This window comes from Trichoderma asperellum, chromosome 3 (assembly GCF_020647865.1).
Source record: "Trichoderma asperellum chromosome 3, complete sequence".
Classification (NCBI taxonomy): domain Eukaryota; kingdom Fungi; phylum Ascomycota; class Sordariomycetes; order Hypocreales; family Hypocreaceae; genus Trichoderma; species Trichoderma asperellum.
Genome location: NC_089417.1, coordinates 3033317 through 3057661, shown reverse-complemented (window position 1 = coordinate 3057661; position 24345 = coordinate 3033317). Strand labels below are relative to the sequence as shown.

Here is a 24345-nt window from a genome sequence, read left to right as displayed (position 1 = left end):
CGTCAAGTCCTGCAGGAAGGTTTTCCAGAGCCCTATGGATCAAGCTCTCAGATGACAGATTTTGGAGTATTTCAAACTGACACTGGACATATTGAAACCTGGGTACCGCCCTGTTGTTAATAATAACATTGTATGGATCTTTTGTTGAAGCATTTCATTACTCACATGCAATCTGCTTTATCTATTAACGAGTTTCTCGCTTGCATTTTTATGCTCTCTGGCCAAGACTGGAAATCCTCACTTGCCAGTTTTGAATCAATATAATGGAGTATATCGCGATTGAGAATCTCCCGATGAGCTAATAAGTCAATTTCGATTTTCAAAGGCTCAGACAAGTGAGCACGTATCTTAACGTCAATGTCAGGCTCCTTGCGGCTTGTTAAAAACACGTGGAGGCTATCAGGTGCATTGGCTAGGATATAACGTAAACTCTTAAGCAGCTTTTCACGGCGCCCATTGAGCATCGGGCACTCATCCAAGGCGTCGATTACAACGTAGACATCTGAAAACCCATCCAAGGACGTCATTAAGACCTCTTGGAGTGTTTTGATATCAGGACGCTGCTCTTTAGCCATATAATCGCCAAGACGCTGGAGTATTTGTTTGTTGGGCTGGCAGGAGTTGATCTGCTTCACAAGAGATGCCAGCATGCCATCAACATTTTGCTTCTTGGGATCACTAAAGCTGAAGTAGAAGTAGGCCAGTGCGGTTGAAGGCTTTGAGGCATGACGGTCTTGCAAGTGATTGATGACTGAAGAACTTAAAATTGATTTACCTGAGCCAGCTGCAGATAATTTAGCCACTCTTCTCAGCAGATAAACTGTTGCCATTCAAATAAGCAAAAACACTAGACATGCCTTTGCCGTGAAGCCACAATAACGAGCTCTTGCCTTCTTCCCAAGCCTTGAACTCATCACTATCTTGTACTAGCCATCCACATGTGCCAGCCTCATGCTTATCGCGCGCAGCATTGTACATCGAGGACGGGTCGATATCGCAAAGCCAGCGCAGTAGTTTAGTGTACCCTTCAGCTTCCTTGATTTTGTTAGCCTTGGATAGTTCCATATTCATAGCAGAAAAGGAATGTAGAGCTGCTTGCTGCCGATCGTCAGCAGCCTTGCGTTCCTCGTGGAGCCGTATGTCCCGCATGATGTTTTCAACAGCGATGAAACTGTTATTCTTTTCATGAACCTCAGCGAGCAGTTGACGCCAATCATTCCATTTAACAGCATCAAGACCGAGACGGAAAGCTGAGTTTTTGGAGTAGTAGCAACAGCTTATGACTTGAAATTTTAAAATTTGCCTATAAAGGCTCTCTAAGGCGACCATGTATTGGCCGTGCGATAGTCGGAATGTTTCATGACTGCTCGAGCCTGGTTTATAACACTCTTTGTAAAACTCTTCTCTCATTATACTCTGCGTGATAAGAGATGCAATGTCCCCCAACGCTTTCGCTAAAGAGTCCCTTTGCTTGGATGGGTTCATCAAAAGCTATCGTCTAAATGAATATAAACTGAAAGAATACATGTAGATATTCGTAGTTTTACTTACTGGAAGCATAAGGCTGACGCCAGTCCACGCAATCGAGGTGTATGGGTTGGCGCTCGCGGCACTACTGATGTAGTCGTTGGCCGAATCTACAATCTTTAGAATGAGCTGCACAGCCTCTGTTGCCGGGACCTCAGTTTTGCCAAGCTTTGATGCTTTTTTGCTGACTTCGTTCATTCTCTCTTCCAAGACTGTTCGCAGCTGGTCTCTCATATTTGGCTTCAGATGGAGGCTTTCCCTCAATCCGGCGGCGATGTTGCGCTGGAAGCTCTTCTCATACTCGGCGATAAGAGCACCGTCCTCCTCTCGTAGGTTTTCATATGCCACGTTCCAAAGCTCGCTGATTGGCGTATCTTCTATTCGAACTTTGGGCCTTTGAGCCGTTTCATTTTCTTGGGCATCGCCCAACTTGACAGTATTGTTTTGATTACTGGATCTATTAGTCGGCGTCTCTCTTTTGAATTTTTTCTTAAACCGGTCTTTTAGCCCCATTTTGAATTCCTATCATGTTCCTCTTTCCTGGTTGGTTTCCGAAATGTTGATAGCCGCATGAAGTGGGGTGAGTATGAAGTAAGTCAAAGAGACAAAAGCCGTTGCAGCCTGATCGTGATTCCGTTAGGCCCAATCTCACAGCGACAGGGCATATGTAATTTGCAGCAACTATTGGACGGTAGCCGTGCAGAACAACCCACTGCGAGAGCCATAGCAAATCGGTACATGCAAGATGACTGACTTACACCAACCGACTCAAGCTAAATGCAATCTAATGCTGCATTTTATAAAGGATTTCTTTGTCAATTACTACTATTATTAACTCCTTGGGCACCGAAGTTCTAATATTCTTATCCTCAATCCAACAACTCATTAATTATATATAAATACCTAATATGCACCGATCATGTCGACTGCTTTCAATAGGTTGATATAAACATAAGCGGGTTACTGCACTGATATCATCTTAGGTACTGAGCACTACAAAATACGCCAGCTGAGGTGAGGTAAACAAAAGTTTAGGGACCCAGGCCTATAGTTCCTTAAATACAGAGAGTAATACTCCATAGCTACTTTAATAAATAGCTCTAGCATTGTCATCTAGATATAAATCAATACACATACCAAGCCTGTGTCAAGGGCAGCGTAGTCGCTGGCTCAGCAATGCACACCCGTCCATCTGCTTCAACGACGTAGCTCTCCGGATCAACCCTCATCTTAGGCATGACATCGTTGAAGCGCATATCCCGCTTGGATACGTTGCGACATCCCTTGACAGCCTCAACGCGCTTGCGCAGGCCGTACGACTCGATGGCGCCAGAGGTGATGGATTCGTTGGAGACAAAGAGGATGCTGGTTTGCGGCACCAGTGGGGCGAACATGGGACGGGCGATGATGGGTTGGACGGTGGGGATGGAGGCGTTGGGGTCACCCTGGAGAGTTGAAATATTGTTAGTTGAACAAGGTGTCTCGAGGCGGAAGCAAGCAGTGTATATAAACACTTACCATCTGAGCCAAGGCAATGAGTCCGCTCTTGATTACCAGCGACGGCTTCGTGCCAAACCAAGCTGGGTCCCAGACCACCAAATCTGCCAGCTTGCCCACCTCGATGCTGCCAATGATATGGCCGAAGCCTTGTGCCAGAGCCGGATTGATTGTATACTTGCTCACGTAGCGCTTCACCCTAAAGTTATCGGCGCCCGTTCCGGCGTCTTCTTCCAATGTGCCCCTCTGCGACTTGTTCTTGTCAGCCGTGTTCCACGTCCTGAGAATGACCTCGCCGCATCTTCCCATGGCCTGTGAGTCAGAGCTCATCATGCTGATGGCGCCGAGGTCGTGGAGCACATCCTCCGCGGCGATGGTCTTGTCACGGATTCGACTTTCGGCAAACGCAACGTCCTCCGGGATGTCCTTGGATAGGTGGTGGCACACCATGAGCATGTCCAAGTGCTCGTCGAGGGTGTTGGAAGTGTAAGGTCGGGTAGGATTGGTCGATGAAGGAAGCACATAGGGGTGCTCAACCACGGAGATAATGTCTGGGGCATGGCCACCACCCGCGCCTTCAGTATGATATGTATGGATGGTGCGGCCCTTGAAAGCTTCGATGGTGGACTCGACAAAGCCAGACTCGTTTAGCGTATCGGTGTGGATGAGACACTGGACATCGAGCTCGTCGCAGACTGTGAGGCATGAATCAATTGCTGCCGGTGTGCTGCCCCAATCCTCGTGCAGTTTGAGGCCACAAGCTCCAGCGGCAACCTGCTCACGCAGGGCGCCTGGGGAGCTGTCGTTGCCCTTGCCAGTGATACCAACATTCACAGGGAGCTCATCACAAGCCTGGAGCATCTGTCGCATATAGTTCTTGCCTGGAGTACAAGTTGTCGCATTGGTGCCAGCACTTTGTGAATTACATCAGCCAAAGCCTCAAATATAGGACGCATGTAGATGCATCAGATGTGTAAGTGAAAGGAGCATGTGCAACTTACCTAGGTCCCACGCCACCTCCCAGCAGCGTAGTGACTCCTGATGCCAGAGACTCGTTCGCTTGCTGTGGACAAATGAAATGAATATGAGTGTCAATACCGCCGGCCGTGATGATCTTTCCTTCTCCAGCAATAACATCGGTACAGCTGCCAACGACCATTTCAGGCGTTACGCCTTCCATGACATCAGGGTTGCCTGCCTTGCCGATTCCTACAATGCGGCCATTCTTAACACCAATGTCGGCTTTGTAGATGCCTGTCCAGTCAACCACAAGCGCGTTGGTCACCACCAAGTCCAAAGAGTCCGCATCTGGCCGTCCAGAAGCTTGCCCCATGCCCTCTCGCAATGTCTTGCCGCCGCCAAACTTACACTCATCACCATAAACAGTACAATCTTTCTCGACCTTGACCCAAAGGCTTGTATTTCCTAAGCGGACCAAGTCGCCAGTCGTGGGGCCAAACATTGTGGCATATGCGGCGCGATCTATCTGGAAGCCGTCGATGTGGGCAGAATCAGCAAAAGGCTCTGGTGTGTGTGCGAAGCCAGCCTTTTGCAGACTTTCAACGATATCATTGACTCTCCATAGCTCCAGGCCTCCGGTGGCGAGGTTGTTTCCTCCGCGGATGACCTTGTTACCCCCAATTTCCACAAGAGTCACTGTTTTAGTGTCTCCGGGCTCAAATCGGACTGAGGTGCCTGCAGGAATATCAAGACGATGCCCGTATGCCTTTTCACGATCAAAATCCAGCTGCGGATTCGTCTCGATGAAATGATAATGCGAGCCCACTTGGATAGGTCGATCACCCTTGCTTGTCACTCTGAGCTTTACCCTCTTGCGGTTCTCGTTGAGCGCTATCTTGCCTTTGACAGCCACCACCACGCCAGGCCGCGAAGTAGGCTCATATTCCTCCGGGGACGCAAGAGGGAACAGGCTAGCATCTGGAATGGGCAGAAAGCTCCCATACAAAGCCCGAGCAAGATCACCGTCGTCCGTGCGGATTGGATTGTGAACAGTGACCAGATACGTGCCCATGGGGAATGTGCCTTCAACCTGGATTTCTGTCAGAGTAGAGCAGACGGAGGGCTGGACATGGCGGCGGCCCAGCATAGTAGAGCCGATGTCCATGAGATCTGCGACGCTGTGGTTGCCATCGCGGATGAGTTCGTGCAGGTTGTTTGCAATAAGCGCCTTGTAGCAGCGAACTGAGTTAGCTATGTAGTCTTTTACCAATCAACTGCGTATAAGCTGCAGTAGCCGAAGATGCTAGCTGCTGAATGATGGCAGCAAAGCTCGAGGCATGATCCAATTTCGTACCGTTGCTTCGCTGTGGTTCAGTTTGACGCCTCTGGCAAGCCGCTTCTGCGCCAGAAAGCCCACCTGCGAGATGACGAGCTTGTCGAGCTGTACGTTGATGGTTAGGCGCGAGATCCACTATAGCTCTTAGGAGAGGACAGTGTCCGGCGCACCTCTTTTGGTACCAGGTGCATTGTGTCACCCAGCTTCAGATAGGACAAGTTATGGAATTATGGGAGCAATAAGAAAGACAAAAGCCTACCATCCGGGGTCGCAAAATAAAACTTGAGCTGTCATGCAGCTTTTCCCCGCAGAGCGATGGTTGACGCTGAACCTTCAGTGTCGATAGATAAGGACGGTTGATACGGGCGGTACCTGTTACGTACCTCTCTGTTCGCCTTTATCTTTCCAACCCAGGAGCTAGGCCTGTCATTCTAAGCTTAGACACCTTAGCTGCTAATAGCTTCAACACGGCATTGACGTCCAGCGCTCTTCTTACTACAAGCGATGAGAAAGATGGATTTGCAAATATCGTGGTTGTGCAAATCGTTGATTCCACAAAGGAGATTCTAGGAAAGTCCTAACTCGGCCTCACTATTTGCCAAGATGCCTCATATATAGCATCCAGGTCATTGCAAAAGCGTCGTCACCTGCATAAAGAAATACCAGTGTAAAAAAGAGAGCCAACATTCCTCGTAACCAGGAAGTTTCAATTGCTCAACATTGGATAATGATATCTATCTTTGCCCGACTTGCGCAAGCCAATCCAAAGCCTCCCAACGCCAGTACAATAAATCAATACTTCTGTAAGTCATGCCCCCAAGGCCGCCCAAAATTAACAAGACCAAGGCCAGCCTTCCAAACACCTAGAAAAGCCATTCCGAATAATCTCAAATTTACTCCTCTTCAATCTCGTCGTCCCATTGATCCTTCTCCTTCTTTATAAGCTCAGCCATTTCTTCAGGTTTAAAGATGGAACTGTCTGGGTCCTCGACTCGTGGAACCTTGTTCAAATTCTCGTCGTCAAAGACAGATCCTATCGTGTCTATCCATCTCCTCCGCCGCTCCATCAGCGTCTTGGTCAGGTCTCCTATTCCTGGCCGCGCCATGCCTGCTGCGCCTCCGACAAAATGGCTGCCACCGCCTGCACCTCCGGGGCGCTTAGACTTCTTGCTCTTCCCCATCGTTCGCGTGCGCTTCAGATATGCGGCATTGACTTGCGAATCTAGATCCTCAAGAATGGTTTGGTATTCTTGATGAGCCATCCGCTCACGCACCAAATCCATCAGCCGCGCTTTGCGCGCACCATTGACGAGCATCTGCTCTTTGAGTCTAGCCTGCAGCAACCGCAGTCTGCCCGCGACCTCGTCGTCAAAGTGGCCGTCATACTCAGTTTCAATGCCTTCTTGTGGGAGAAAGCCAATATGACGAAGCTCCTGCTTAAGCCGCTCCTCAACCTGGGCATATTCAAGCTTTGGATGTGTAGCCTTTTTCCATGCTTCCGTAGATGACTCGGTCATAAAGGTAGCCGGGGGTACCGGGCTTGATTTATCCTCTGCAACTCCATTCGGTTCGTCTCCATTAATGTCTCCATTCATGCTGACGTCGCCATTTGTAATACCGTTAGTGGTGGGCTTATCATCAGATGACGGTATTCGCGACTCAGGGCGCAGTGCCTGCAATAATCGCGTCGCAAGGGGGCCGATGGACAGCGCATCCGTCTCAGCTACGTTATCATTCATATTATCGATGGTGCCACGAGGCTGGTTTGGAGGCAGCTTGTCACGATTCTGCTGCGGTGAGTCGATTGACATGGCGCCGTCTTCTTCAGCCCAAATTTCGGTGTAATGTCTCTTGCCACGCTTTGGCATGACAAAGGGCGATACGCGATCACTACGCTCTCGCAGAAACGCCAAATCTTCTTCAGAGAATGGGCGGAAATACGGATCGATATATGTTGAAAATGTTGAAAAGTTGATTTGACTGCTCGGTTTCGTATTACTAAAGTCCTTGTCCGGGGGATCGCCAGCAATCAAGTCGGCAAGGTCGCTCTTGGGGTAAACGGCGACGGAGTAAATCTTCTTTCTTTCTTCGTCGGGCATACCCTCATATGTAGGTAAAATTTCGTAAACAGTGGGGTCTGGAAATGTCGATGGATCGTCCCCAAAGGTTTGCGCTTGAGGAAGTTCACGCCTTGGAGGTGCTCCTTCATCTTCTGAACTCTCTTCCTCCTCTTCTTCCTCTTTCTTGGGCTTCTCGTCGGTTTCCATGGCGTTGGGAGATGCTCCTCCTGCAATGGGGGAGAGCGAGGAGCTGGCGTCATCATTGTCGCGTGCGTGCTTTCGCTTTGGATCTCTTAGCGGAGAGGATTGTTCTATTTGCATACGGTCAGTGTCGTGTCATGCGAATACCCATGCGCTCGCTGGATCGGGTATAGCAGTGCAGAAACATACCATCACCTGCGGTATCGGTGCCCTTCTTCCTCTTGTGCTTAGACTTCTTCGAATCTTGGTCCCGCACGTCGATACGCATATCCTCGGGACGCTTTTTCCGCTCGTCCGCGAGATATCTCATTCCTCGGTCATAAAAAGTGGAGCGTTTTTCCATGATATTGATCAGCGTCTTAAGCTTTTCAAGCATGGCGTCAACACTCCGCGACTCGGGAACCGGAGCGCTGGAGGCGCTTTGGTCCACCAGGTTGTCAAACGTAAGATTCGAAAACAAGATGACTCTAGTATCGAGATAATCTGGGTCGTAAAACTCCTGTGGTGGAAGGGCCGATGCTGGGGCCGGGACCGGCGTTGAGTTTCGGCTCTGTTTCTGCATGGCGGCCGAGTTCTTCTTGCCAGTGCCCTTCTGCCCAGATGCGGGAGGCATGATGGCGACGTTAGAATGCAAGTGCTATTAATTCATGGATAACGCTGCAGGTTTGTAAGATGCCGGCGTTGGATCTCACGAGTGAAGCCCTGCACTGTGGTTGCCTGCGATGGAACAAAAGCCCATTGTCGCGCGTCCAAGGCTCATGTAAGTGCATAAAGTAGCGTCATGAATGGGGTGTCGTGATCTCGAGGCGATGCGCTCGGAAGACAGGTTTTTCCGGATGTTGGTTACGTAATGTCTCAATCGCAAACACAGCCTGCGCAGAATGGCACATGGATGGCATGAGCACTGAATAATTCAACAGGAGTAGCTTATTGTTCGTTTTGATACAATAGCTTTTATTTGTATGCCAGCATGCAGCAGCATACGGTTTTAATGCATCTTTTGAAGCATAGCCAAATCTTCACTTCACGCTCAGCTCAGCTCAGCGATTCTGGCAAGTGTAGCTACCCCACCATCTGAAGACAGCATCAACAGCTGAGGCTTGTCAACGCCTACCCTATTGCATCGCTGGATTTACTGCTCGCTGTTTGGTGGGAGCTGACCAGTTGTAGGAAATTCTTTCGGCAACCTTCAATACCGCGTTTTGGCAGCTCAGATGCAGGCAGACAGCAGGCAGCTTGACACACTCTGCGCCAACCGCTGTCGATAGCTAGCGCCCGGTGGCAACTATCCCATGACGATCATTTATATGTCCATAATATCAGCCTACCTCTCATGGCGGAGTGTTCCTACGGGCCTCGCTCTCCGTTGCATGTGCTGTGGATGCTATGCTTGATTGGCGGTTCCCCAGACAGGTACTAACTCCACTTGCCTGACACTAGTTGGACTACGCAAATAGCCTGAGTGTGTGTGGATGGATGGACCTGACTTGCTGACTTGGGCGCCAGAATCCAGGGACTGTCAATCTTAGCATGGAATTGGAGCACGGGGCCATTGAGGACCGACCCTGGGGCGTATTCTGCCGGTATCATCCGTCACTAACTAGGAGATGCCACAATTGTGGCTGGATGGAGCCGGATGGTGCTCCAGACTGCGTGCGCTTTCGCTGCATCCTGAGAGTTTTCCATTACCCAACTGGCTCTACTTGCCAAACCACTTGTTCCGAAGCAATGCAATGGCAACTGCAGCTACAAATGTAACCATGCCGTGCGGGCAAATTATAGCCATGACATCAGCCGGATCTGTCGTGACTCCCCACGGGAATCCCAATGGCATCTGAAGTCCATCCACACACGTAACCCCCACTCCTGTGGTGCCCCGCTGACATGGAGGCAGCTAGAACTATTCGCGATGAAGCCGTAGGCAAAATACGGCATTGCAAATGCTACCCACGGAGCTATCCAAGGGGAAGTGCTCGCTTGATCGTGCTAGGTGGCCTAAGTGTACGAACAAGGTACTATCATTGACCCATCCAGACCCTGGAATTATGTACCGCATGGAGCTACCACCCAATGGCGTTACTACGGGATAGAATATGGAGCATCTTCTTTGCTTGCCTCAACAATTTGCACGTGTATGGCCCAACAATACGCTACCCTGGCGCAGCTCTCTGTCCAAGCATGTGGTTCAGTCATTGGCCAATACGTTCGAACCGCGATTTCCACCTCCTGTTCGCGCGTTACCCATTGCTTGAGACAGTCGCAAGCTGCTGCACAAGACGATGATCCCTGACACTTTAGTGGAGGCCCCTGCGCTCTATCCTCGTTGACAGGAACCTTTTGGCATGTGATATTCGCAGAATTGCTGAGAAGTCAATGTATAGAGTGTGCTCTTACGGCGTACTGTGTTCGCTCCTATGTCAACGAGCTGGTTTTCACCAATTGAATGCCCAGTACGGCCGGGGATATGCGCTTCTAACCCAATGTTGCTCAAGGATAAGGTATCCAAAGATATTGCTGCCCGCACTCCAAGGTGGGTTGGTATGTCTGGTGTGACCCCAAGGAGCTCGCTTCCGGTCAATATGGCAGTGGGTGTAGTTGTAGCTGAGCTGCTGGATGCTTATAATTGTGTACATGGGCAAAGCCAAACCCCTCGTGTATTTATCCTGTTCTTTCCTGCTCCTTTTCCTGGAACTTTTTTCTCTCAGTTTTATCTTCTCGTCATTTTCAACCTTTCTTCATTGCTGGATTCAACACCGATCCTTAGCCCGTGATCAATACTTCTACTTTGTTCTCTCAATAAGTAAAATGAGAGAATATCATGGCTTTTCCTGTATCTCTCACTGCTTTTAATCTACAATCTATGAATCAATATGCTAAATGCCTTTCGCCTCCTAGGGTGGTAACATTAACATCTTGCCTTTTGGCAACGAGATTAATCCTCTATATGCTGGAATAGCAGCCTCCGTCTTAGGTGGCCTTTGCATCTCCGGTTTGGTTGCCTCTCGAGGTACCGGGCAAAAAAACGATACGCCTGGCGTTATCAGCTCTTTTTTCCTTTTTTTCTATTCTTGCTTCATCAAACCCCATCAGGGCGATTCCAAGGCTTCCCAGCAGGACGCTCTAGAGAGCTTCTACAAGAAGCAGGCCGGGGCTTATGATGCCACTCGCAAGGTCCTTCTTCGCGGTCGCGAAGACATGCTGGCCCTTGTCGCCGCCCAGCTTGAGGCGAAAGCCGAGACAGCTACTGACGGCAACAGGACCAAGCGTATCTGGGTTGATGTAAGACAATCCATTGTTTGATCTCATCCCCGGTAGCAAAGCACTGGAAGAGGATGCAGATATAAGACAATTAAACTAACATCAAAACAGGTCGGCGGCGGCACTGGCTGGAATATTGAAGCCATGTCGCAGTTCGTCGATGTCCCTACTTTTTTCTCCAGCGTCTACCTCGTTGATTTCTCTCCGTCTCTCTGCGAAGTAGCAAAGAAGCGTTTTGAGAGACTTGGCTGGAAAAATGTTCGAGTTGTCTGCCAAGACGCTCGCAAGTTCCGCCTGGAAGATTACGAAGCTGACATGCCCGGCCGTCAAGTCGCCCCAAGATCTCCTGCGCTCAGCTATCTCACCCAGCAGCGCCAAGACTATGGTGGCGCTGATTTGGTCACTTTTTCATACAGCTTGTCCATGATTGTGAGTCCTTGATATAGTTTTGCTCCATTGAAAAATATATTGACTCTCGTGTAGCCGGATTACTATTCTGTGGTTGACTCTGTGAACTCGCTACTGGCTCCTCATGGTATCCTGGGAGTGGTTGACTTCTACGTCCAGAACCAGATTGATTACTCTTTCCGCAACTACACAGGTGGCCTTGTAGATCGTCATGTCAATATGCTATCCCGCAACTTCTGGCGCGCCTGGTTTGACATTGACCGTGTTGGTCTTGAGCCTGGCCGCCGTGATTACCTCGAATACAAGTTTGGTACCGTTCTCAACTTCAACTTCAGAAACCGCACTCTCGGCTACATCCCATACTATGTCTGGGTTGGATGCCAAAAGAAGCCGTTTTCGGCATCAAGCTTGCCTCATGAAATTATTGAGCGCATTGATGCGTTGGCCACGGAATCGCCCTACCTGTACCCTGCAAACCAAGGAGATGCTCTGACTCGTGCGATTGAGAGATCTGCACCAGAGATTCGCTCCAAGGCCTTCATCACTGCCGTTGAGAATCTGTCTGCCAACTTACCTCTTCCCTCGTTCTTCTATCAAAACCACCACTGGCGGATCTATTATGATGACAGGCTGCAGAAGCACACCCAATTCAATGATGAATACATCTATGCGTTCACATGGGAGGATGCCCGCGTTGACGAGCGCTTGTTAAAGCTTGGTCCTGATGATAAGATCCTTGCCATCACCTCTGCTGGAGACAACATCATTTCCTACCTTGCCCAGAGTCCTGCTCGTGTTCACGCTGTTGACCTTAACCCGACTCAGAACCATCTTCTGGAGCTCAAGGCTGCCGCTTATACGGCTCTTCCATATGAGGATTTCTGGAAGATCTTTGGCGATGGAAAGCACTCTAACTTCCGCGAGCTGCTCCTTACCAAGCTGTCTCCTCATCTCTCTGGCCGTGCATTCCAATATTGGCTCAAGAACGTCCACGTCTTCCAGAACAATAAGGGGTACGGTCTCTACGACACTGGTGGCTCCCGCCACGCCATTCGCGCTTTCCGCTGGATCTCCCGTATCTTTGGATTGAAGTCTGCCGTCAAGAAGCTGCTCGAATCTCGAACTTTGAATGAGCAACGAGAGATGTGGCGCAACAAGATCCGTCCCGCTTTACTCTCTAAACTCATCTGCAATTTGGTCGTCTCGCAAGAAAGTTTCCTCTGGGCCGCTCTCGGTGTTCCCAAGAATCAGCTCGCGATGATTGAGAAAGACCATGCCGATTCTGACCTAGTGAAGCAGGGTAAGGCGAAGAACACTCGTTCTCATGCTATCTGGCACTACATGGTCAACACGCTAGATCCCGTTGCCGAAGAAACTCACATTGGTACTGACAACCCCTACTACTACGTCTGTATGGACGGCAAGTTTTCACGCAAGTGCCACCCTGAGTATCTCCGCCCCGAGGTTCATGCCAAGCTCTCACGTCGGGGTGCCTTGGATGGCCTTCGCATCCACACTGATGAGCTTGAAGAGGTCATTGCTCGTATTACCCCTGGAACTCTTACTGTCGCCGTCATTATGGACAGCATGGACTGGTTTGACACTGGCTCCCAAGCGGCGGCTGCTCAGATTAGCAAACTCAACAGGGCGCTCAAGATGGGCGGCCGTGTCCTGCTTCGTACGTCTGCTTTAAGCCCCTGGTATATCAAGGTTTTTGAAGCACATGGGTTCACTGCCCAGTGCCACGGCTCCAGAGTTGATGGCGCATGCATCGATCGCGTAAACATGTATGCTAGCTGCTGGATCTGCACCAAGACTGAGAATTTGCCCCCGCCTACTCCTGAGTTTGATCGCATTGGAGGAGGCGACATCACTAGCCTGACCATTTAAAAGATTGATAAATAAATTTAGATGGATAGGTGGTAAAAATTGAGTCAAGGGGTATCGTCCAACACTTTACCCAAGGAATTTGAGAATGATACTCAATCTTGTATGAAAGGGGACAAAATTAGGAGTGTTTCATGCTTGTAGTACTAAGAAGGAAAATAAAAAGAATCAAGTTTATATACGATAAGCCAAACAATTTAACTGGTAAAGTGAGCATTGGATTTGTAAAGTAAAAGAGTTTGAATAGTATTTTGGTGTTGCGTGCTCTTGTCGTATTCTTTTACCAGAACATATTTAAGGTGAGGTAGACTATCGCTGACACTCAAAGCGAAAAATTAAATTCAACGGGCCAGCCCAAGAGGAAATAAAAGAAGAGAAGAGAGAATAAAGTAAAACTGAATAATACCAAAGGGAACAATATTAAAAAGAGAAGGGGAAAAAAAAAATTCTCTAGTCTAAGAGAGCAAAAAAAGGTAACTCTTCTCCGGTGAGAATTTACTCTCCGGGGACGGAATCGAACCGCCGACTTTTCGATGAGATGTTATCCATTACAGTCGAACGCCATGAACCAACTAGACCACCCAGAGGTAGAAGAGTTATTAGGGGTCGTGGGTAAACGGTATATAAGCTTACGACGAAGTAAGGATTCGAACGCGGGACGGTGCTTACCTATGTGGGGTGGAAGGAGTTGCTGGTGGGTTTTGTGCTTAGGTTTGTGGTATTCTTCGTGGGGCTGAATAATATGCTGTAGTAACTGTACAATATTACTGCTGGTCGGAGTGGTACCAGAGCACCGTTGTGTGGAGACTTGGAATTAAGTTCGGTGGTAGGTGGTTGTTAGTGGTTCAAAGGCTCAGTTATAGTCTAGGAAGAAACCGTATTCCTAACCGACTATAAAAACAAAAATGCGGAACATAGTCGAGCTAGTACCAGTCCCGCGGTACAAATAAAGAGCAAGAAACAATAAAAAGTAAAGCCAATGAGAAACGAAGCTCGAATCCATAGTGTTATACATTTGCTTCTTTTTTGATAGTACTTCTATACAAGCGCTCACAGCCCTCTTCGGCGAAATGGCGCATAATATCAGTTACAAAGTACCAGCCTTCAAACCCAATGATTCACTCCCTGAAATCAGCTATAAGATTTGTTCAAGTTTCTTCCATTTTCCTTCTCTTTTCTTTCCCCTGCATGCCCCTCTTTATGCCTTCCAGAGTCTCTTGATAGCCTCAGTGACGCCGACGTCATTGGTCTCAAACTCGTACAAGCCAACACCAACAGTGACAGTCGCAAGGTTCAGACCCCACCAGAAGAACTTTCGCAGGCCGGGGTAGGTTCGCGTGGGGATGTAGTCAATGATGACGGACTGGAAGCCGATGTGGGAGTGCAGGAGGACGGCAGAGCACAGGATGGCGTCGGTGGTGGGGTTGAGAGAACCGGCGGCAAAGGGCGCAATGGTGAGAGGCACGAGGCCGGCGGCGAGGAGGCGCTCAAAGGTCCAGTGGTATGATCCCTGGGTAGCGTTGGGGATGGGGATGGGAGCAGGGTCGTTGACTGTGCTGGTGGTTAATATCGTAATTCTTCGGCATGTGAGAGTCACGGGGCAGTCGGCCGCATACCTGTTCCCTCAATTCGCTCTGCGGAAAACAGCACGTTAGCAAAATTCAGATCCAACGCATTATCATGTTGCAAAGCCGGGGATTCTCACGAGGTCCTGGGGGCAGGATAGCCGAGCGCTGGGTAGAGGTGTGGAAAGCCGCAGCCTTGATAGCATTGTTTCGGAACGCAGGCTTCGCCGCCAGCGCGGTCTGCCGCAGCAGAGACGGTCGCATAATAGATGCCATTTCGATGCAATAAAGTCCCGGTTGCGATTGGAATAGCAGTGGCGCCCAAATCTAGAGTCGGCAGACGCTTCGCGCAAGCTACAGGGCGGTTTCGATTCGGGATGACGGGCAGCAAGACGGTGGTTTTGCTACGCAAACCGGACGGGAGAGGTATTGCCGAGGATCTCGAATTGGGAGCTCCATGATTGGCTGAATCGGTTCCGAAGCCCGTGAACCGGGGCGCAACAACGTGGTTCCGTGCTAGAGCATCAAGGCGCTTCTGATTGGCTGGCTTTTAGAGATCGCATGTGAATTTTTGTGCTCCATATTGAAAGTCATCAAGGTGGGATGAACTTTTTGGAGGGCCTCAGTCCGTGAGTCGTCGTCAAGGCTCGAGCATGTGGGCATAATAACTGGGGGATTCATTTGTTTTCGTTTTCGGATTCTATTGGCTCCATCAAGGCCAATATCATCGGCAATGGCCCCTCAAACAGCGATCTCGAAGACCCTGCTCGCCATGCGATGCGCCAGCTCACGACAAGTCCGAAAATCCGCCTGGGCTTTGGGCCGCATTCAGAATGCGCGCGGCATTGCTACTTCATACCTGGAAAAAGTGGCCGAGGGCAACAAGCGCTGGGAGGAGAGAGCAGTGAAAATCCAGAACGGCGAGCTGCCGCATGTGTGGGATATTCTCGACGAGAGAGGCTACATCAAAGATGTCGCAGGGTATGCATTGGACCCAGCTTCAACGTTGCTAGATTTTAGAGAGTCAATCCGATATCTAACATAGTCTATAGAACGCCCGAGAAGATCAAAGAGCTCATGCGAGTCAAGAGAATAGGAGCCTACGTTGGTGTTGATCCCACAGCCGACTCTATGCATGTCGGGCATTTGCTTCCCATGATGCCCCTCTTCTGGCTGTGGTTCCACGGCCACCCAGCTGTGACCCTTCTTGGCGGTGCGACTGCTCGAATTGGCGATCCCACAGGCCGCTTGCAATCCCGAGAGATACTGTCGAATTCAGATATTTCGAAAAACGTCACAAAGATACACTACCAGCTGTCGAGATTATGGCATAATGTGGCGGCACTGAGGGACAAGTACGGCTTCGAAAAAGACTGGGCTGCGAAGCAGAGCTTGCTGAACAACGGCATGTGGCTGCAAGGCCTTACGATGTACGATTTCACCAAGAGACTGGCACGACACACCCGAATCGGTCCTATGCTGACGCGCGATACGTAAGTCACAACTCATCTCTTTGAAGCTTCCAAGTTGCTAGTTTTCAAAGCTAAGCTATTGCATTAGTGTCAAACGAAAAATGACAGAGGGCGACGGAATGTCCCTTGGCGAATTCATGTATCCCCTGTTTCAAGGCTGGGATTTCTGGCACATGTACCAGAAGATTGGCGTTCAAATGCAGATCGGCGGCTCTGACCAGTACGGAAACATCGTGGCCGGTATCGACGCTTTGAAGGTTATCCGAGAATCCGAGGAAATGCCCGAGATGAGGATCCCTCCCACTTGGACGAACGAAGCCGTCGGCTTCACCGTGCCACTGCTGACAGATTCTGCTGGTGTCAAGTTTGGCAAGAGCACGGGCAATGCGATCTGGCTGGATGAGTTCAAGACGACACCGTTCGAGCTCTACGGTTACTTTATGCGCCGGCCTGATGAGGATGTTGAGAAGCTTCTCAAGCTATTCACATTCATGCCCATGAGCAAAATTCAGGAAGTCATGGTTGAGCACCAGGCTGACCCGTCGAAGCGCATTGCCCAGCACACGCTCGCATTCGAGGTCCTGTCTCTGGTACACGGCTCCCAGAAGGCCGTGGAGGAGGCTCAGCAGCACCAGTTCCGCTTCGGTGGACAACTCCCCTACTATGTCAAAGAGCCTAAGCCAGAGACGGGCATTCTGACGCCAAATACCGCGCCCCGGAAGGACATCGAACTTCCCCAAGCTGTGCTGAAGCTCTCTCCGGCAAAGATCCTATACGCCGCCGGCCTCGCCAGTAGCGCCAGCGAGGGCCAGCGCCTTGTCGCGCAGCAAGGCGCCTACGTTGCTGCTCGGCCTGGTCAGCAGCGCGGCCTCGTCCCGGGCAACCTGGACTGGACGCCCATGAAGATGTGGTTCCCCGAAGAGACAGCCAAGTTTGTCATTGACGAGCGCCTCTTGATCCTGCGCAAGGGCAAGCACAACATTCGAATCATTGAACTCGTCAGCGACGAGGAATGGGCAAGGAGCAAGAGAATTTATCCCGGCCAGCCCTTTACTGGTGTAATCAGACAAGTCAAGGAGCAGTTGAGAGTTGAAGCGGAGGAGAAGGGTGAAGACCTGACGCCTAAGAAAATCGTCGTGGAGCTCAACAGGAGGAAGAGAGAAGAAACTGTCAAGGTAGCAAACAACCCCGATATCGAGCTACCAAGGCCGGTGCCATCATGGCTTAAGCGGGGAAAAGTGAAGAAGAACGACTCCTCGAAGCGATAAATCAATTTTTTTGAAAGCTACCATTTTCAACGATTTATTACCTTGTATATTATTTGGGGGACTGGAAGAACTGGGAAAGAACAACATGTATGATATGATTTAACGTAGTTTATAGATCTCACGATAAACCTAGATGGTGTATATAAGACGATACCACTATTATATTACTCCGTAACTCCTCATAGAAATAATTATTTGTAAAACACTGTGATGTCGCCCCTTGGAACGGGCAACGTCTTTAGCCTCTCCATAACTTGATCATTGGTCAAATTTTGTTCCGTCATGATTTGATCCATGTTGTGGCATCCATCCGTATATTTCTGTAATGGATCCCCTCCAGCCAACGGCCTGCTCTGCCCCGACGCCAGCGAGGCTAAATATTGCTTTGAAACAACATACTTGTGTACGCGGTAGAGACAGCCCTTGATGACGCCAAATTGTACAAAGCGTCTTATGTCGATATAGGACATGATTTCAAACCCCATTTCCCGGTGAATATGGATCCATTCCTTGACGCTCTTCCCGGGCGAAAAAGCCGCCATGAACCGGATGAGAAGGTAATTGCTGACCCGCGCCCTGCCGTGAGACACGTAGCTAGCGCATTCGTCAACCATGCCGTCCACGTTGCGAATGAAGTCGTGAATTCCCGGACGGGGCGCGTAACACGAGCTGAAGAAGAAGATGTCGAGAAGGAGGATGGTATCGTAGTAGAGCAAGTGGCGGACGGCGATCTTGGCGAGATCGAGTGAGACGGAGGCCTCGTGGGCGATGCGGCGGACGTCGGAAACGCCGTCGATTTTGGCGACGACTTTTTGGAGGGTAATGTCCCACGTCGGATCGATTATGTCGTTGAATTTAGTTTTGGCGACGGGGACGTGCCAGCCCTTGACGGCTGGAGGATTTATGTGGTAGGGGAAGAGCTTCATGTTGATGGTGTTTGCTTCATCTGAGAGGTATTGGTCAGGCATCGCCGTTGGATGAAAACAGAGACGGTGATACTTACCAACTGGAATCATGCACTCTCCGTAGTTGTTCAGGTCCTCCTTGACAATCTCAAGCAGACTCCCGATCGGCCTCCTCGTGCCGTCGCCTTCCGGGCCCTTTGCCTCACTGAGGCTCAGGTACTCGTTCTGCTTCTCCATTTCGGCGAATGTCTCGGCCAGACACCTCACAACGCGCTCATACGGTGTCTGGTCGCACTCCGCCTCCACTAGCAGGCCAAAGTTGAAGATGAACTCATTGCGCATGTACTTGGTATGCGGGATGACCACCGGGAACCCCAGGATGGTGTACTTGCCATCGGGAGAGTTGATGGTGACATAGCGGTTGCAGAAGGCCTTGCGGGGGATGATGTACTCCTGCAAAACGTCGAAGTCGACGAGAGGCGGCCGCTGGCCATCAGAGGAGGTGATGCAGCCTGGAGGAGCCTGAGCGACGACTTTGGGGCCTAGAATGAAGAAAGCTGTTTAATGCTGATGAACTGGCATAGAGAGGTCTTGAGCTTTTACCTTCTTGAGGGAAGAATCGAGCGTAGAAGATGCCTTGAATCATGGCGGCGTTTGCGCGTTCATGGCATAAGAGTAAGAAATGGAAAAGACCTCTGAGGCTCTTTAGAGCCGTTATACCATATCGGGCTGATGCTGTTATTTGAGCCGAACTGGGGAGTTTTCTTTATGTATTTACGGAGGTTAGAAGAGATATTGGATTGTTGAATCGCGGTGGAATGTGAAAATAGATGAAAAAGGAGAGAGGGAGGGGAGTTTGAAGTGTGAATAAGCTTTTCGGTGTATAATGTATTAGTGGCTGATTTATCGCGGTGAGGTTGCGAGCCTTGAGGCTGCTACCGAGCTGAGCCGCCCCCACTAATGAGTGGCTAATCAGGATGAAGCTCGAAGGCGTGTTTGTACTCGAATTTATAGCTGCGTTGCGTGGATGCAAATCGTCATTTTCCTGCTCATCTATTTTTATTTAAATTAACAATACTATATATATGTATATTACATATACAGGGTAGAAGCCTTGATGGAAAGCTGGTGTTGTGACTCTTTGAACTACGGCTGCCCTGTTCTGCCTCTGGTCGCACCTTCCACGGCGATGGCCCTACTCTTCTCTACAGCAGGAAGTACCCCAGTACTGAGCACTTACCTTAGTACCTACCTAGTACTAACCTACCTGTAGCAGTACTTAGTAGACATATTCTATTTCTGAAATATACATGCCGCTCTACCAAATATACTTACTGCGCACTACTAGGTAGGTAGCTTTTGCTTATGCGGAGTGCTAAATGTACCTTGAGAGGCAGCTTTATTAGCACCTACTAATTTGTTGCATTTGCGCTGATCCATGCACTGCAGATAAACCGCGGCAGAAGCTAGGTACTTGCATTTCCTGGCGCCACAGTTTGGCAGCCACTGTCCGTTACGCGTATTAGTCGATGGAGGCCGAAGCGTGGCCACAGAAGCCAACAGACTGCGATAGAAGCATCTAAAAAGCGAGCAGTCGATGACTGTACGCCATGGTCGCTTGAAGCCCCGAGCCTCATGGTATGTTTTCCCGTGTCTTTTTCTTCTCTCTGTTTTGTCATTCCACCTCCGGTGCATGAAGTCCCACGCCTCAAAGTCTGCCATCCTTTCTGTGATAGGCTGCGGCCTCCAATTCTTCATGCAGCTGCAGCAATAAGCACAGTATCAGCCGAATTCATCTACGCCTCGCCAAGCGTGTTGCAGCCGCGCACTATCGCTGCACTAAAGCTGACCCCGAAACACGCTGCCCATAGGTGCTTCTAGGCGCCTATCTCAGACGCTGCTGCGCTAATAGTGCTCCATAGCAGCGACGTCGTACGGCAGCTGCCCCACCAACCACAGGGAACAAGCCTCCATTATTAACAATCGCAAATCTCGCCACAGGCTCATTCACTCCCACCTACCCATCCCATAGCCTGATCATCGGCCTACTGTATTCTTTGGCACTTCCCTGCTACGGCCCAGCATCTCTCATAAGCGCCTTTTTATCTCTGCATCGGCTGAGCGGCGGCTATCTGGATAATCTCTCACGACACTGCATCTCGGCCCATCGTCATTCTCTCCCCGCACAGCTCGCTGAATGGCTGATAACGCAGAGGCGGGCAGCGATGCCCAGATCACCTTCAGGGTCAAGACGTCGCAGGATGGCACCCACACCATTACCATGGCCGAGTCGGCGACCGTCCTCGACCTGAAGACGAAGCTGTCAACCGCCGAGTTCGAGAACATCCCGGTCGACCGCCAGCGCCTCATCTACTCGGGCCGCGTCATGAAGAACGACGATACGCTGGCAACGTACAAGATCAAGCCCAACAACACCATCCACATGGTCAAGAGCGCTGCCAGCAACCCCAGCCAGCCAGCCTCAGCGTCCACTCCAACCCCTGCAGCAGTGCCAACCAACATGGCCTCTGGTACCGCGAACAACCCTCTTGCTGGCTTGACTGGAGCTAGATACGCTGGCCACCAGATTAACCTCCCCGGAATGGACATGTTTGGCCCTGACGGCGGCGTAAGTTGACCTATGCTTGTTTGGTACCGTAGCCGTAGAGCAGTTTGTCGCTGACATTTGGGGGTATAAATACAGATGGGACCTCCCATGGACGAAGAGCGACTGCAGCGCATGATGTCCGATCCCAACGTGCAGCAGTCAATGAACGAAGCCCTGAACAACCCGGATTTCATTAATATGCTCATCGAATCGAATCCCATGCTTAGGAACATCCCCAATGCTCGAGAGCTCATTAATTCCCCGTTTATGCGACAGATGATGAGCAATCCGCAGATGATGACGCAGGCTCTACGGATGCAGCGGAATATGGGCCGACCTGAATCCGCATTCCCTGCTCCTGGAGCAACGGATACGACCCCGGCCGATGCGCCTGCGGCTGATGGTACAGCTGGCCAGGGAAACAACCAGCAGCAGAACCCTTTTGCGAACCCTTTTATGATGCCAGGGCTTATGGGTGGTGCTGGTGGTATGCCCAATCTCCAACAGATGCAGCAGATGCTCCAGAATCTGAATGCCATGACTGGAGGTGGTGGTGCATTCCCGCCTCCGCCAAGCGGCAACCAGACTGGCGCGGCAGCGGGAACGACTGGCCAGCAGCCCGCGGCGGAGAACCGAGGAACAGGAGGCGACGCAGGCGCTGCACAGACTCAGGGCGCAGCGGCGGCGAACCCCTTTGCAGCTTTGTTCCCACCCCCGGCAGCTGGAGGAGCGAATCCCTTTGCTCTGTCCCCGGAACAGTTCCAGCAGATGATGCAGGTGTTTGCTCCACAAGCAGCACCCTCACCCCCAGACAACCGGCCGCCAGAAGAGCGTTACGCAGAGCAGCTTCGACAGTTAAACGATATGGGATTCTACGATTTCGATCGAAATGTGGCAGCGCTGAGACGCAGTGGAGGAAGCGTGCAAGGGGCTGTTGAGCATCTGCTTGGTGGAGGCAACTAAGAGAGATATGGTCGCAGAGGAATCGAATTTCCTAGTATTAGGACCAAAAGCGTGAATAATGGACACGTCAACGTATTTAGTTATGGTGAGCACACACAACGACGGCGCAAGCTTGTGGCGCTTTCGAGTGAGGAGATTTACGGACGACGACACAGGCTTCTTTTTCTTTGTTTCCTCCCCCCTCAGGAGCCGGATTTCAAGAGCTTGCGAGCATGGCAATCGGGCGCGATTCAATCAGTGTAATTTTTTATTTTCAGTGACGACAATACAAAGTATTCGCACATGGAGAATTGATATGATGGTGACAGCGATGATGGACTGTTATATGCTGTGAATAGCGCTGGCTCCGCGGTGTTGTCTCATACATGGTAGGTAGAATGGTGCTCATGACTACCTACTAGGTAGTACCTCCCTGTAGTAATGTATATAAGCGCAGACTGTACGGCAGCGCGTCATTGATATAATAATAATAATACATGTATAGCTAGACATTTACGTGAATATTCATGCCGTGCCGAAAAGGACCTGGCGAATAAACGTACAAACAAGTGGAAAAGAAGAAGAAGAAGAAGAAGAAGAAGAAGAAGAATAGTATAAACAAACGGCTCTTAATTCTCCGCAGAATCTTGAATACAATCGGAGCGTGGGGTAACCGTTTCGGCAAACAGCGCCGCCGTCCGCGCCGAGCTTTTTCTGGAGATGCCTCGGCACCTCCTCCTATTTAGTTGCGTACCCCGGATTTAGTTCTTACGGGGGGGTTATGAGATGGGACACCTTGAACTGGGCGGCTTTTCATTTGCTGAGAGGCTTGAACTTTGCCTTTTTCTCCCTCTCCCTCTCTTCTCACTTTATAAACGGTCAAAGTTGAGTCTGACAAGTTAATCTCTTTGTTTATTGTTTATTTCTCCCTCTTCCCTCTTTGTCTTCTTGCAATCTCAATTGTTTTTCCTTATTCCCTACGTTTGGTAGTAGGCAGTTCTTCATCAGTTGCCAAGATGCGCGGCATTGAGATTCAGAAATATGTCAAGGTAAACGCACAATCAACTTTTTGTAACACAAAGGGAACGCAGCTAACTGGAAACTGTACAATTTCCATTGCAGAGCCCTGCAGAGCTCATAGTAACCAATCTGCCGGATCCCGTGCCCAAGGACAACGAGTATCTCATCGAGGTGCACGCCGCGGCAGCCAACTTCTTCGACATCCTGCAGGTTCAGGGAAAGTATCAGAACCAGCCACGTGAGCTATTCTAACCTCTTTTTTTTTTTCTTTCCTTTTCAAACTTTCAAACAGCTAATTTTTTTTTCTCTTTCTTCAGCCTTCCCATGGATCGCTGGTGCTGAATTCGCCGGCATCGTCGTCTCCACGCCGCGTAGTAGCAGCAAGCCGGCCCGCTTCCCCGTCGGGACACGCGTCTTCGGCGCCGGACAGGGCGCCTTTGCGACGAAGCTGTGCGTCAAGGAGGATGCGCTGCTGCCGGTGCCGGAGGGCTGGTCGTTCCGGGATGCCGCGGGCCTGTATGTCACGGCGCCGACGAGCTACGGCGCGTTGGTGGTGAGGGCGGGAGTCAAGGCTGGGGATGTTGTCTTGGTGCATGCGGCGGCTGGAGGAGTTGGACTGGCAGCTGTTCAGGGTGAGTTTTTCTGATTTCTTTATTTGCAAATGAGAAAACAAGAGAAGAGAGTGGTGGGATATGAATGAGTGAAAGATGAAAACTGAGGATGAATGAGACTGAGATGCGTGAGACGGCTCACCTCTCCCACACCCTCTCTCATTCGTCATGCTCCCATCCAACATCATCATCAACTAACACAATATTCTCAAACTACAGTCGCCAAAGCCTTCGGCGCCACCGTCATCGCCACAGCATCCACCCCCCGCAAGCTCGAAATCGCCAAATCCTTCGGCGCCGACCACGTCGTCTCCTACACCGACCCGGACTGGCCCAACAAGGTCAAGGCCCTGACGCCCAAATCCCGCGGCGTCGACATCGTGTATGACCCTGTCGGCCTCGTCGACAAGTCCACAAAGTGCACCGCCTGGAACGGCCGCATCCTCATCGTGGGCTTCGCCGCGGGCGCTATTGAGAAGGTAGCCATGAACAAGGTGCTGCTGAAGAACATCTCGCTGGTGGGCATTCACTGGGGCGCGTATTCGATTCATGAGCGGGACATGATTCCCAAGGTTTGGGAGGGGATTATGAAGTTGGTCAAGGAGGGTAAGATTAAGGGCACCGAGTATACGGATGAGGAGTTTGTTGGGTTGGATAGGGTCAAGGATGCCCTGGTGGCGCTGGGAGGAAGAGGGACTTGGGGCAAGGTCATTATCAAGGTCCCTCAGGAGGGAAATAGCAGGTTGTAGATGTTGAATCAATTTTTAAATGTTAGAAATGTAAATTTTTTTAAATGTTAGAAATGTTGTATTTTTAAATG

General features: G+C 50.3%; 10 protein-coding genes and 1 non-coding gene across 11 annotated transcripts; 5 read left to right on the top strand and 6 right to left on the bottom strand.

The window, feature by feature from the left end:
• Position 1: 1 nt before the first annotated feature.
• On the bottom strand, positions 2-2118 carry TrAFT101_005613 (uncharacterized protein). The gene is made up of 3 exons (XM_066127537.1): positions 1552-2118; positions 166-1491; positions 2-98 (listed from the first exon to the last, which is right to left on the bottom strand). Exons 1-2 carry the CDS (start codon positions 2038-2040, stop codon positions 796-798), a joined length of 1185 nt encoding a protein of 394 aa, XP_065983648.1. The 5' UTR covers positions 2041-2118; the 3' UTR covers positions 2-98; positions 166-795.
• A 276-nt stretch (positions 2119-2394) lies between these two features.
• Positions 2395-5618, bottom strand: URE1 (Urease). Its single transcript, XM_024908665.2, has 5 exons — positions 5491-5618; positions 5339-5425; positions 4026-5212; positions 3046-3937; positions 2395-2972 (listed from the first exon to the last, which is right to left on the bottom strand). The coding sequence occupies exons 1-5, from the start codon at positions 5509-5511 to the stop codon at positions 2652-2654; spliced, it is 2508 nt and encodes an 835-aa protein (XP_024757185.1). The 5' UTR covers positions 5512-5618; the 3' UTR covers positions 2395-2651.
• Positions 5619-6009: 391 nt separating this feature from the next.
• Positions 6010-8735, bottom strand: TrAFT101_005611 (uncharacterized protein). The gene is made up of 2 exons (XM_024904291.2): positions 7771-8735; positions 6010-7691 (listed from the first exon to the last, which is right to left on the bottom strand). The coding sequence occupies exons 1-2, from the start codon at positions 8192-8194 to the stop codon at positions 6214-6216; spliced, it is 1902 nt and encodes a 633-aa protein (XP_024757186.1). The 5' UTR covers positions 8195-8735; the 3' UTR covers positions 6010-6213.
• A 1260-nt stretch (positions 8736-9995) lies between these two features.
• Positions 9996-10352, top strand: TrAFT101_005610 (uncharacterized protein; the record flags this gene model as incomplete). The annotated part of the gene is made up of 1 exon (XM_066127536.1): positions 9996-10352. One exon carries the CDS (start codon positions 9996-9998, stop codon positions 10350-10352), a length of 357 nt encoding a protein of 118 aa, XP_065983647.1.
• Positions 10353-10399: 47 nt separating this feature from the next.
• On the top strand, positions 10400-13137 carry TrAFT101_005609 (uncharacterized protein; the record flags this gene model as incomplete). Its single annotated transcript, XM_024904292.2, has 4 exons — positions 10400-10411; positions 10477-10860; positions 10951-11268; positions 11323-13137. The coding sequence occupies 4 exons, from the start codon at positions 10400-10402 to the stop codon at positions 13135-13137; spliced, it is 2529 nt and encodes an 842-aa protein (XP_024757187.2).
• A 496-nt stretch (positions 13138-13633) lies between these two features.
• TrAFT101_005608 lies at positions 13634-13721 on the bottom strand. Its single transcript has one exon. It is a non-coding gene; the product is annotated as a tRNA-Tyr (tRNA).
• Positions 13722-13974: 253 nt separating this feature from the next.
• On the bottom strand, positions 13975-15084 carry TrAFT101_005607 (uncharacterized protein). The gene is made up of 3 exons (XM_024908666.2): positions 14840-15084; positions 14751-14768; positions 13975-14685 (listed from the first exon to the last, which is right to left on the bottom strand). The coding sequence occupies exons 1-3, from the start codon at positions 14973-14975 to the stop codon at positions 14333-14335; spliced, it is 507 nt and encodes a 168-aa protein (XP_024757188.1). The 5' UTR covers positions 14976-15084; the 3' UTR covers positions 13975-14332.
• Positions 15085-15309: 225 nt separating this feature from the next.
• TrAFT101_005606 (uncharacterized protein) lies at positions 15310-17614 on the top strand. The gene is made up of 3 exons (XM_024900887.2): positions 15310-15680; positions 15752-16192; positions 16260-17614. The coding sequence occupies exons 1-3, from the start codon at positions 15433-15435 to the stop codon at positions 17437-17439; spliced, it is 1869 nt and encodes a 622-aa protein (XP_024757189.2). The 5' UTR covers positions 15310-15432; the 3' UTR covers positions 17440-17614.
• On the bottom strand, positions 17529-19216 carry TrAFT101_005605 (uncharacterized protein). Its single transcript, XM_024900957.2, has 3 exons — positions 18948-19216; positions 18443-18886; positions 17529-18385 (listed from the first exon to the last, which is right to left on the bottom strand). The coding sequence occupies exons 1-3, from the start codon at positions 18988-18990 to the stop codon at positions 17631-17633; spliced, it is 1242 nt and encodes a 413-aa protein (XP_024757190.2). The 5' UTR covers positions 18991-19216; the 3' UTR covers positions 17529-17630.
• Positions 19217-19987: 771 nt separating this feature from the next.
• TrAFT101_005604 (uncharacterized protein) lies at positions 19988-22461 on the top strand. The gene is made up of 2 exons (XM_066127535.1): positions 19988-20973; positions 21049-22461. The coding sequence occupies exons 1-2, from the start codon at positions 20542-20544 to the stop codon at positions 21913-21915; spliced, it is 1299 nt and encodes a 432-aa protein (XP_065983646.1). The 5' UTR covers positions 19988-20541; the 3' UTR covers positions 21916-22461.
• A 449-nt stretch (positions 22462-22910) lies between these two features.
• Positions 22911-24274, top strand: TrAFT101_005603 (uncharacterized protein; the record flags this gene model as incomplete). Its single annotated transcript, XM_024910140.1, has 4 exons — positions 22911-22943; positions 23017-23152; positions 23232-23546; positions 23745-24274. The coding sequence occupies 4 exons, from the start codon at positions 22911-22913 to the stop codon at positions 24272-24274; spliced, it is 1014 nt and encodes a 337-aa protein (XP_024757192.1).
• Positions 24275-24345: the final 71 nt, after the last annotated feature.

Excerpts from the sequence above, each read along its gene's own strand:
- TrAFT101_005613 (XM_066127537.1), bottom strand. The coding sequence starts at position 2,040 with ATGGGGCTAAAAGACCGGTTTAAGAAAAAATTCAAAAGAGAGACGCCG. Across the intron at positions 1,492-1,551 it reads GCGTCAGCCTTATGCTTCCA|CTTTTGATGAACCCATCCAA; the intron begins GTAAGTAAAACT and ends TTTAGACGATAG.
- URE1 (XM_024908665.2), bottom strand. The coding sequence starts at position 5,511 with ATGCACCTGGTACCAAAAGAG. Across the intron at positions 5,426-5,490 it reads TGCACCTGGTACCAAAAGAG|CTCGACAAGCTCGTCATCTC; the intron begins GTGCGCCGGACA and ends ATCAACGTACAG. Across the intron at positions 3,938-4,025 it reads GGAGGTGGCGTGGGACCTAG|TGCTGGCACCAATGCGACAA; the intron begins GTAAGTTGCACA and ends TAATTCACAAAG.
- TrAFT101_005611 (XM_024904291.2), bottom strand. The coding sequence starts at position 8,194 with ATGCCTCCCGCATCTGGGCAGAAGGGCACTGGCAAGAAGAACTCGGCC. Across the intron at positions 7,692-7,770 it reads CACCGATACCGCAGGTGATG|AACAATCCTCTCCGCTAAGA; the intron begins GTATGTTTCTGC and ends GTATGCAAATAG.
- TrAFT101_005607 (XM_024908666.2), bottom strand. The coding sequence starts at position 14,975 with ATGGCATCTATTATGCGACCGTCTCTGCTGCGGCAGACCGCGCTGGCG.
- TrAFT101_005606 (XM_024900887.2), top strand. The coding sequence starts at position 15,433 with ATGGCCCCTCAAACAGCGATCTCGAAGACCCTGCTCGCCATGCGATGC. Across the intron at positions 15,681-15,751 it reads TACATCAAAGATGTCGCAGG|AACGCCCGAGAAGATCAAAG; the intron begins GTATGCATTGGA and ends CATAGTCTATAG. Across the intron at positions 16,193-16,259 it reads CCTATGCTGACGCGCGATAC|TGTCAAACGAAAAATGACAG; the intron begins GTAAGTCACAAC and ends CTATTGCATTAG.
- TrAFT101_005605 (XM_024900957.2), bottom strand. The coding sequence starts at position 18,990 with ATGATTCAAGGCATCTTCTACGCTCGATTCTTCCCTCAAGAAG. Across the intron at positions 18,887-18,947 it reads TCGATTCTTCCCTCAAGAAG|GCCCCAAAGTCGTCGCTCAG; the intron begins GTAAAAGCTCAA and ends TCTTCATTCTAG. Across the intron at positions 18,386-18,442 it reads AGAGTGCATGATTCCAGTTG|ATGAAGCAAACACCATCAAC; the intron begins GTAAGTATCACC and ends AATACCTCTCAG.
- TrAFT101_005604 (XM_066127535.1), top strand. The coding sequence starts at position 20,542 with ATGGCTGATAACGCAGAGGCGGGCAGCGATGCCCAGATCACCTTCAGG. Across the intron at positions 20,974-21,048 it reads TGTTTGGCCCTGACGGCGGC|ATGGGACCTCCCATGGACGA; the intron begins GTAAGTTGACCT and ends GTATAAATACAG.